The sequence below is a fragment of the Empidonax traillii genome, unplaced genomic scaffold (assembly GCF_003031625.1).
Source record: "Empidonax traillii isolate 1590-97213 ecotype Southwest subspecies unplaced genomic scaffold, ASM303162v1 scaffold396:size1303734, whole genome shotgun sequence".
NCBI lineage: Eukaryota > Metazoa > Chordata > Aves > Passeriformes > Tyrannidae > Empidonax > Empidonax traillii.
Genome location: NW_020955589.1, coordinates 1291869 through 1303254, shown reverse-complemented (window position 1 = coordinate 1303254; position 11386 = coordinate 1291869). Strand labels below are relative to the sequence as shown.

The following is an 11386-nucleotide window of genomic DNA, read 5'->3' as shown; positions in this document are numbered from 1 at the left end:
TCAGGGATGCTTAAGTAGGACATGTGCAAGGCAGATGTATGTCCTGTAGTTCATGTATTTTCAAAACATGTCATGTTTTGTTCTGTTATTTTAGTTTCTATGAACAAGTTGTAGCTTGGTATTTCAGTCCTGCAATACCTGCTTTCAAAGCAAGAGTGTTTGAGATCGTTACTTCCAGTGTAAATTCAGTAAATGAGCGCAAATGTAAAGCTATAAGTGATGCTCAGGAATGGCTCTTGTCGTGTTAATACAGGGGGCAAAGAAGGGATGATATGCAATTAGCTGGTATTTCTGCCTACAGTAACTCAAAAAAGCCCCCAAACAAAGCTAACAAAAACAAAACTAACAAACAAAAGCACGAGAAGTCTCCCAAGACAAAAAAAGGACACCTCGAGTGTTGCCCTAGATTAAGCTGAAACTGTGGACTGGCTATAGGGATAGTTGTTATCCTCCAAGAAGTAAATTGGGAAGTAATTATTTTTTCCCTTTTTTTAACTCTAATAACTACTAGTATTTTGATATGAAAACAGATGTGTTTTAGTTTTAATAAACTACCTTTTTCCATTTTACTCAGATTAATATATTAATGGCTTATTCCATGCAGAGCTTCTTTAATTCTTCTAGAAGTAATCAAACATTGTTTTCTGCACTGAATGAAGATAAAGTGGTTCTGTTCCTACATTTGCTAGGCATAGACACAAATGGACATGCTCATCGGCCAAACTCAAGGTAATTGAGATATTAAGCATACCTTTCTTATTAGCTTTAAATGCAAGCAGTAACTTCTTTAACAGTGCTATTTATCCAGCCAGAAACAAGACTGTTATTGTTGTGGGTCATATATGTAATCGTGATTACCTATGTTCTGAATTTTCTGGGTTATTTTGTTTTTTAAGGTACCACCTATAGAAGTCACAAATTTTTGCTATATACAGTATACCTGGTTACGCTCCGGTACTCGAGTCTGATTTTTAGCAGATTGTTTTAGTTATAGCCAACACATAATCTAGTGGATATGCAGGAAATGACAGTTTTAAACATAAAATAGATACAGTTTTCAGATTTCCCATTGCTGAAATTATGTAGTTGAGTTTACAGGCAACAGTAAGCTCTGTTATAATGGCTGCAAATTCCAACATTATGCTTTGGCTTTCCTTATGACTCTTGAACAAAGAAGAGTTTAGATTAACAGTTCTCATTACCAGTTTGGATTGAAATGCATTATTTGCGAACTTTCTTTTCACTTCTTCATGTGCTTTGAATGTAGGATTTTATGTCTTTCTCATGATCATACTTTCAAAGTTCATACTATGATGCCCTACATCATTCCAAAGTTCATATTTGCTATATGTCTCATGTTTTTTTGTTAAGATTTTTTTGAAGATAGAGTTTTAAAACTGACTTTAGCAACAGCACCAAAGAGAAAATTAGTTGCCTGAAAATTAATCATGGTCACTCTTTCTAAAAATATGTAGATTTTTTTATTTAGCCTCTATTCCACAAAACTCTAAGAGTTGTCCTGATCTATGAACCATCTCAAAACAGCGCCTGTGTGGTGAGATCTTTATTTGCTATTTAGTTACTGTCTTAAAGTAATTTTTACAACTTAAAATTTAAGGTGTTTGAGTTTTCCAGAATTTCTTAGTTTTCTTATTCTCCTTAACTTGCCTGATAGGTGAGAGTGATAAAATTATAGTCTTAAGTCAAGGACAGGTCATATTTGAAGTATAAATCCATTTGAAACTGTGTTTTCAGGAACCTTCAAACTGTGCTGTGACAATATCTCACATAAGACTCAGAGGAGGAGAGATATTACACCTAGGAAGCCTTTTGTTAGCTTGAGCTTCTGTAGAGGATAAAGCTGTCTATAATAAAAGGACTGGGCATTATGACCACCTTGAATCTAACATTTTTTCCTATTTTTCAAGGGAATACAAGGAGAATATTAAAAAAGTTGACGAGGGTGTGAAAGAAATTGCTTCAATGATTGACCATTTCTATGGAAATGATGGAAAAACTGCATTTATTTTAACTTCTGACCATGGAATGACAGATTGGGGTGAGTGTTTTTAAATGCTGAGTCAGCTGAGATTTTAGGCATCTGGAGTGTGATTAGAGCTCTGTCCCATTAGAAGCTTTGGAGCCTCTGCTTTGATTTGATATCCTAAGTGTTGGTTGCGTATCAAACTCCATGCAAATTGCTGTGACAGCTGTGTTCCATATCTGGACGGAAAAAAGGCAGTAAAGTAAAGTTTAACTCCCTCAGTGGCTGCTAGTAAGGGTAGAAAGACCTGAATACCTCCTCTGCAGAGAACTAACCCAAGCAGGAGGAGACTCTGTTATTTGGCTGCCAGAAGCAAAGTTGGTCCAGCCCATGTGGGATACAGTTTTCACTTTGGTGCTCTGAAGCACCTGGAAAAGGTGCGAAGTCTGTCCAGGCTCTGGTGAAAAACTTGACAGGGGGAGGGAATGGGGAGAGAAGAGAATCTTTTTGCTTATTTGGGCCTTTTAAGCACAGCAGAAAGGATGGGACTGCTGTGTGATCTTTTTAGAGGAGACTGGTGCTGGGAGACTGGATGGAAGAGCTGAGAGTACAGAGTGAGGCAGGGGTCAACCATGCAGATACCCACAAAGGGCACTTGTGAAAGGTGTGGCTGCAGTGGCCAAATGCCCTGAGGCAATTTTGGCATAACTAGATTAAGGGCAGATGAGAAGAGTTTAAGATGGTAAATTCATTTAGACTTTTTTTTTTTTTTTTCCCCGAGGACCTTAAAAATACTCCTGTCCTTGTGTGCAGCCAGTGAAAGTGCTAAGTCTGTCTTCCAATGTGTGTGTTTGTAACTATTGTGATATTTTTGAATCAAGGTGGCTTCAGGCATGGTCATGGAAAAATTAATCTTACTCTGTGTCTGAACTCCTAAACTTTTTCAATTGAAAGGATGCAGATTTATTCTGTCATCAGAGGTGACAAAAATATTTGTATATTTATTTATAATCAGCCCAAGTACCAACTGCTCAATTGCAAAATAACCCACTTTGAATATTACTTGCTGTTGAGCTGACTGCCACTTGCAAAAAAATTTTAGTTCTGCTATATTTTTTTCTGTTTCAAGTAATCATTTAATAATTTTTTATGAAGGTGTATCTATATATATATTTTGTGTATATGTGATCATAGGGACCTGAGGAAGTCCAACCACCTACTCAAAGCAGGATTAGCTTTGGGATCAGACACAGATGCTAGGGCTTTATTTACCAACCTTGAAGGGATGGAGCCTATGCAACCCCTTTGGGCAACCTGCTCTGCTGCTTGCCTGTCCTCATCGAGGGGGAAAGTTATTACTTATCTGCAATCTGAACTTCTTTTGTTTAAACTTATGCCTGTTCTCTCTCATCCTCCCACAATGCATCACAGTGACACCCTGGCTCCATCCTCTCTCAAACCCTCTCACAGTGAGGTACAGGCAGGATGCTCAGTTCTGTCCTGCCCAAAGCCTTTTCTTCTCCAGGCTGAACAAGTCCCAGTCCCTCAGCCTTTCCTCACAGGGCAAGTGCTCCTGAGACCATTTTAGGTGACGGATGTATTCCTGTACCAGAGGAGCCCGAAACTGTCTAGATGTGATCTCACTCAATAGAGAAGGATAACCCTTTCCCTGTACCATGCCCCTGTTAACAGCCTGCAGTGCTGTTGGCCTTCCTCACTGCCAGAGTTTGCTGTAGGGGCGTTCTCATTACGTGCTGGATCCTCTGAAATGGGAATAAAAGGTGATAGGAGTACCTCTTCAGGCTTTGAGAACCACTGGTCTGTCATGGTTTTTTGTCATCTCTTCCTGCCTCCAAGATAAAGCCTGATCGTCTGTCAGAAGTGTTAATAACTTTAAAGCTGACTTTAGTGAGTCCAAGAGCAAACACAGAGATGCTGCTCAGGCTCATAGCGAGCAGTCTGAAGGCTAGTTCGGTAGCTTTTATTTGAACTTGTAGTGTACCAACTGCTGCAGCCTTTCAGTGGTTATTTGCAGAATGGGACGCGCACCAGTTTTAAAACAAATTAAACATTAGAATGTCAGGGGGGACCTTTTAGGGAGAAGAACATATTCTGGATTAGACATGATAAAGAATCTGTGGTTGCTGGCAAAGACCAATGAAGTCATTTACTTTCTCTGTCTGACTCCATGGTTTTGCTTTAAGCTGATGTCAAATGGAACTGCTGACCACTAACGTAGGCAGTTCCATACCCACCCTCACCTTGCCCACTTCTTCCTGCTATAATCCTGATACGAGTACTACTGTACGATGTGCTGGATCAGAGAACAGACAACTAAACAACAGCACTCTTTCCCTCCCTTTCTCTTGAGAAGGTGTGTTTGGAGGGTGCTGAGGGGTGGAGCAGGGACCAGACCCAGATGAAAATAATTATTTTTCTTCCCCTCTTATCATTCAGATCAGGCTGAAACCTGGTTCTTGTAACAGGGAGAGAATGGATACAGTTGCCTGTCTCAACTGTATCTGTCTTGAAGTATTCATGGAGGCAGAGTCTCAGTAAAATACTGATGGAGCTGGTGACTTGGCTAAAATGTAAGCTCACCAAAATTTCCCTTTCCTCCTGCAACAGAAAGAAAAAACTCATGTCTGGAAGATGGAGGATGTGCTCTCTCCATCAGCTCTTTTTCCAAGTTCTGCAAAGAAGAGCAGTTGTTGCTGCTTTTAAGCCCAGAGAATGCCCTCCAAGGGATTTAAGAACATCAGGAATCTAATTCCCAGACCTGTGTGTTCTTAAGCCTAAGGCTGTTTAAAGAAAGCAGAATTGGCACTTTGGCTCTGCCATAGTGATTGTTTTAAGGACAGAATGGGGTATGAAATTGGGAACGACCTTGAGGCTATTCAACAATGTGCTTTCTTTGTCCTTTGTATTTATTAAATATATATTTGCACACACAAGGAGGAGCGTGTGTCTATGCAAATATAAAGAACATGTATAATCTCGTAGACCATGCAGTGACCAGCATATGGTTTGTATAACAATGTTATTCCCTTTGAGGCTGGGTTTTCTCAGTGATGTGGTACCTCAACCACTGGGTTTAATGGCTAGCGTTCCTTTCAAGGTTGTGTGGCTCCTGCTTCAGTGCAACTGCTGCTGAGGTGTCATAGTTTTCAAGCTTCCTCCTTTTGGCTGCTGATACGTTAATCTGGAGGGAATCAATTTCCCCAGGGAAGGAAGTCATGTTTTATCAATTTTTAAGGAGTGTGCTCCTAGGCTTTAAAACCTTAAAAATGAACTTGTATCACAGTGGAAAGGATGATAGTTGCAATGCATGTTGCTTCCTGGTTTTGAAATGGAAGTCTAATTCTTATTGGGAAACCAGAGATCGGTTCTTTTTACTGAGATTAACAATTCCTGGTTTTGGTGGGATGCTCAGGATAGGCATATGTTTTGGGCAGGTAACTCCTCTACACCTTGAGGCTTTCAAGTACTATGGCTTTAGTTTCTGCATGTTAACACTTTGGGGATTTTAATATTCAAATTCTATCTTCATAGATGGACTTAATAATTATTATAATGACTTAACTGGTACCGATTTCCCAACTTGCAACTTGAATTTAGTTATTTTATTATAACTTTATTGTTAGTAGCAAAAAATAAACTGTGAAGCTGGAATAGATTTCCTGTAACAGGATATTAGTATGTCTGCTGTAACAAGAACTTAGTACTCGTGTGTATATTTTTTGTTGCATGTAGATGTTGTTTGTTTTTACAGCACGTGTCTTGAAGTTTATACTTTTTTTTATGTTTGGTGTGTCTTAGGATCCCATGGAGCTGGTCATCCTTCAGAAACTTTAACACCACTGATTGTGTGGGGTGCTGGAATAAATTATCCACAGAAGGTTACATCCCAGTTCTTTGAAGACAATTTTTTGAAAGGTAGGTAAAACATAAAATTGAAGCTCAAGATTTTGTTAGAAAGAGAGGTGTTGATCTTTACTGACTTCTGTTCCACTAAGTCCAGTAAGTATGACTTGCTTTGTGTAAAAAAAAAAAAAAAAAAAAAAAAAAAGACAGAGTATGCTGAAACAGGATACTGCAAAATTGGATAGATAATATCAGAGTCAGTTTTCTTTTCTAATCATAGAACTGAAGTCTTTCTCTCTTTGGGAACAGGAGGCTATTCATGTGAAACTTAGTTCCAGAGGAGACTTAATTCTTAGGAAGACTCCCAGAGGTTAAAAGCTATTTGTACAGAAACATGATAAGTTGACAGCTTCAAAGACTCTTTTCTAGCTTCACAGTACAACCCTGGGGACTTTCCAGGGGCTGTTTTGTCTCACTTGCATCCTTGTAGCTCTTGTGGAAATGTAAACAGTTTTTCTCAATGAAAAGCTATGACTCTTTACTGGTATTTTTCCCCTTTGTAATTTATTTAGGAATAATTTTTTTTTAAATTAAATTTTTATTATTTAAAATACATAATCTAATAAATATTGGCTTACTGAAATATCGAGGGGTTTAGAGAGCCATATGTGATTAAATTGTGCAAGCTCTTCCTCTTTTATGTGCCCCATTCTTGTAGCCTGCTCTGTTTCTTAAGATGCTTTGAGTCTTGGGTTGTTACTCACGAGCAATGAGGTAATGACTTTCTATTTTATTGAATTGCTTGTCAAGCTATATTAGAGAAAACAGGCAAAAATTACTTCAACCCTGAGGTTTTAAGTTCGTCCTGCTCTTGAGAAGGTATTTGATAACAGATTAAGCAAATGGGACTTTTCAGATATAGACTATACTAACATTTCACTCTTTGTGCTAAACTGCTGCTATAAAACTATGATACCTCTGATAAGATTGAAAATGAGTTGAAGCAAGAAAAAAAAAAAACACAGAATAAACCAACTGATCTTGATTTCTGTGATGGCTGATCTGCTTGACTTCTAAGGACACTTGACATCTAAGGGTTGATCTGTAATAGTTGAGTTTTACATCTGTCAGTGTCCTTGATTCACAGCATTTGACTTAAAGTTGTTGAAAAGGGTGTGAGAGCATTTCAGAAAAGATGAGTACTGAGCTGACTTCCAGGTGCACAATAGGGAAAGCTCTTTGGCCTTCCTCTGTTAGGAAATATCTATTTTCTTAAAGAAGGACATTGTTCTGCACCCTACTGTACCTGCTTTGTATTTTCCTTCTGATTTTTAAAAAATAAACAAACAAAAAACAAACCAAACAACCAGACAAATAGCCAAGAACACCAGAGCAGACATCAGAAACTCCTCCCTTAGTTGTGGACTTGCTCTGCAGCTTCCCAGCTGTCAATCATGTTGTTGGTCTGTATAGACACTATCTTTATAGATTCTTAATTGTCATGGATGATCTCTATTGGAGATTTGAGTCTCTCTGACTATCTTGGGAGTTTGAATCTCTGTTTGAGTAGCAAGTATCAGTTATCACTTAAAAAGTGACTGTTCTCTCTGTAGTTGTACATTATAGCTTCTCGTAGGTTGCATAGCTTAGAAGTAAAGAAAAAATTGCTGAAATGGCACTTGGTGCTTTCACAGGTCAATACAGTTCAGCTACTCCATTAAGTTACAATACCAGATATTTTCACAAAGCTAACATGTAAAAGAAAAGATGCTTAAAAGAGTGCTCTTGAAATGTTCTTTGAATCTGCCTTTCCTGCTCCATACAAAAGCAAGTGAGACTGTGTGCAGGGAAGGAGAGTGTCCTCAAGACTGCTGTGTTGCTGTTGAATGCGAGTATCAGGCTTACATTTGTAGTTGCAGAGCTACTACAAATTCTTGCATCTACTGACAATCCTTCCTAATTTATCTGAATTAAGACTTCCTGGAAATATTGACAGAATATTTCTAATGCTGAGAAACTTCTTATGCTCTGTTCAGTGCAAACATCCTGTGGGCAGCTCAGTGAATTGTCTCTCTTCTCATTATTGCCATTGAGGGTTTGTAGTGCCAAAGGCAGTGCCAACAGGCAGGACTTAGCCTGTCCAGTTTGTCATAGAAGGATGAATGTGCTCCTTGGATGGCCAGAAGGGCACAGAGTCTGCTCTGGCATGACAGCCTTCTCCTCATCACTTCCTTTACCTGTGCTCTACCTTCCCTCAGGCCTGGTCAGGCAATCCTCTTGGAAAGATTTGTTGTGGCAGCCCTGCATCCTGTGGGCAACATGAAATATTACCCATTTGGCCATTGGTTTGAGCCTTCTTCAGAAAGAAGGAGAATACAGAGCTACTTTTCATCTCCTCGTGGACTAACAGATGGCCTTGGGGTGCAAGTCCAGAGAAGCTTGTAAGTGAAGGGGCAACCTTCTGCAGCAGGACAGCAGCAGAGCTGCAGCCACAGCTGAGGAAGCTCAAGCGTACCCCTCCACTGTTTTTGTCTCTGTGAAGTCCTTTGTGAGATTTTCTTTGGTTCATGTAGTCTCATCCTCAGTCTCTTGAACTGGCACCTCCCTGCTGTTTCCCCTGGACTGTTTGCCTCTGACAGCCCAGTGGGCTGCAGTAAAAGCAGGGCAGGATAAAGGCAAAAAAACCCTCTAATCAATTGGTTGGAAAACTGAGCACCGTATAAGAAACTTAGACAGTGAGCTGGAATCGTAAAACAGTGTGGGCAGCATGTAAAGCCAAGGCACCTCACCCCTGGAAGTACAGCCCAGACTGGCCTCTCTGCAGGTGTGTCCCAGTTCTCCGTATTTCCTGGGCTCAATGTCCTGCAGCTCCTGGTCCTATGCAGACGTTTTCAATTCTGTCTTTGAAAATATCTGAATAGGAGAAGTGGAGATGAAAAAGGTTTTGACAAAGCTAGATGTTTTCTCTAGCATTTTGTGTATGCATAGACAGTTTTTCAACATTTTTCTTTAGAAAATCTTATGTAAAGGAAAGCAAGCAATGCATTTATTTAATAGAAATATGGGTGAGAGTCTGTTTGTAGAAGTATAAACCCATTTCCCTTTTCTAGGAAGCAAAAGGAAGTGAACTTGTTCATTTTAGTGTGAGTTTAGCACAATTCATGATTAATGCTTCTAATACCTCTGTTGTGTTGCCATGGGAACTTGCTGTAGCTGTATGTCTCACTACTGTTAAGGTACATGGCTGCTCTTCAGGGAATTTTTGGGACCGAATCATAGTGGACCTCTACACAGATCCCCAAAGCTAGCAGTGGTATAAACAAATTGCTGGAAATAAGTTTGGCATATTCAATACTGTAGATGTATGAAAGAAAAAACCCAAATCTTGCTAAACTCTGTTTTTAAATAATTCTCCACCCCCAAAGAAAGCAGACAGTTTTCTCTTTATTTCCCTAGAGGCCAACGGAGAGCAGGAAAATACACTTTTGAACTAGCTTTTGGTGTGATGCACCACAGCTTTAGGGTCTAATATGTTTGCACTACGCTGTACCAGTACATTTGGGACCTTGGGTTAATCTTTTTTATAAACTGTTGAAGAGATTTAACAGCCCATCTCCTAAACCTGAGTTTAATTCTTTTATTTGGCACAGGAGGTAATACATCACTGTATTGAGAGAAAAAAACCAAAACCCTTGGCCTTTCTTCAACTGATCTAGGTCAGAGATTTGCAAGCAGCAATTTATCCTGCTGGATAAAAGAAAATGTGAACTGAAATGAATGTGTTTTGTTGTTTCTGCCTGTTGAGTTCCATCTGTAACCTTCTTGAACTGGCATCCTAAAGTCAAATTATGATTTTCTTTAGTACCAATACTTTACAGAAAATGGCAACAAGGCATGAAATGTCAATGGAATTAGCCCTTTCAAATCTGTGTAGATTAGCTGTTCATGTACTTTATTTCTTGCAGAATGGAAGCTGGAGAACTTGAAGAGGCTTGATGTCAATCAGGTATCGAACATACCTAATTTAATAGTTCATAAATTTTCACCTTAAATTATTGATTTTGTGTGATTTAAGCTAATTTAATTTGAATCAATGATCACACTGATATACCATTTCCCTAGCATGTGTTACTTTAAGAGTTACAGGAACTGCACTGATACTGAATATAGTGAGGGTAAGTTTAAACTGCTTGTTGACACATGTGGCAGCAACATACAACTTCTTCTCCTGAAGATACATTATTGCACCATTTTAGTTAGGTGATCATACCCTTTGTAGAAGGGATGCAGTACAATATAGCAGGTCCTCCTCCAACTCAGTGCCAGTTACCCAGAAATAACTTGAATGGCATCTGACAGGCTTTCAGAGGGAGAAGTAAGTTGTGATGTTTTCCCTCTGCTTTTTACCTGGAAAATACTCTGGAGCAGGACTTGAGCCTCCTCAGTATCTCCTATGAAGGTGCCTAGCAAAACACAAAAAAAGGGTGGTCTGATAACCATTTTTCCCAAGTTTGTGAGCATCTACTATGTGCTTTTTCCTACACTTGTTAGCCATGTGTATGTTTGATTTATTTTTTCAGACCTGTCTATTCGATGTCTGTATTTTGTCACTTTTTTTCAGAAATTGCTGTTATTATTGAATCAAAACCATTTCTTGCTATAGTGTTAAACTGTGTTATTTTTCAATAGGATCTGTGATTATGGCCCAGGCACTTTGCAGTTTAGACGATTAGTGCTGTAAAGGAAGAAAAAAAAGTGGACAACTTATGCTTTGATACTAAATCAGCCAAACCTTTTAAAATCATGGTTCTTATTACTACCTATTGTCCTACGTAAACCAATACACAAATAACAGATTTCAAATTGGCTCAAACAAGGGAAATAAACTCACACTGTAAGGTTCAAGTTGGCACTGTTCTGGATCAACTGCTTTCAGCAAAGCCTTAGTGTAAAACTAGAGATCAGTCTTCCTCTCAAGGTTGATAGGAGTTACAGCTATGTTATTTTGAGACTGTATAGAAGAGTCTTGAGTGTTGCTTTGTCCTGGATGATGGAGTTCCCAAAGACAGAGATTTTGTCCTGTAGTACATGTGGGACTATGGGTAAAAATAGCAAAGTAGGCTTCTGACTACCATTACACTACATGTGTATTGTTATCTACAAATGATGGGTTTGAGTTTGCACAGTAGATCCGAGTCTGGAGCAGTGCCTTGTTTTCAATGTAGTTTCTTCAGATTTATGCTGGAGAAACAAAGAATTTTGGTGCATAGGTTTGTATTAAAGGAAAATATAAACCTAATGAGAGGGAATGTTTATCATCATGAGTAGAACGTAACGGTAACTTATTTCATGAGATGCCTTCATGTAGATTGAAGGACCTTTCTGAGGGCTGACTGGACACAAACAAATGTGCAGAAACACCCTCTGAGGGGGAGTAATCAGCACTGTGGACGCATGGGATAAGGAGTGTTGTGAAGAGCAGTATATCCAGTGTACTGCTTAGAACTGTAAATATGAAATTAGTTCTTTCCATTATAT

The 11386-nt window shown here is 39.0% G+C and overlaps 1 protein-coding gene across 1 annotated transcript in view; it reads left to right on the top strand.

Moving 5' to 3' along the window:
* Positions 1 to 574: 574 nt before the first annotated feature.
* Positions 575 to 11386, top strand: part of LOC114062300 (GPI ethanolamine phosphate transferase 1-like) — a gene marked incomplete at its 5' end in the record, with an annotated part of 73114 nt that continues 62302 nt past the window's right edge. The window contains 4 exons of the mRNA XM_027893579.1: positions 575 to 729; positions 1929 to 2059; positions 5804 to 5920; positions 9814 to 9854. Coding sequence (XP_027749380.1) covers positions 575 to 729; positions 1929 to 2059; positions 5804 to 5920; positions 9814 to 9854 — 444 coding nt within the window. The remainder of the gene's footprint in view (positions 730 to 1928; positions 2060 to 5803; positions 5921 to 9813; positions 9855 to 11386) is intronic.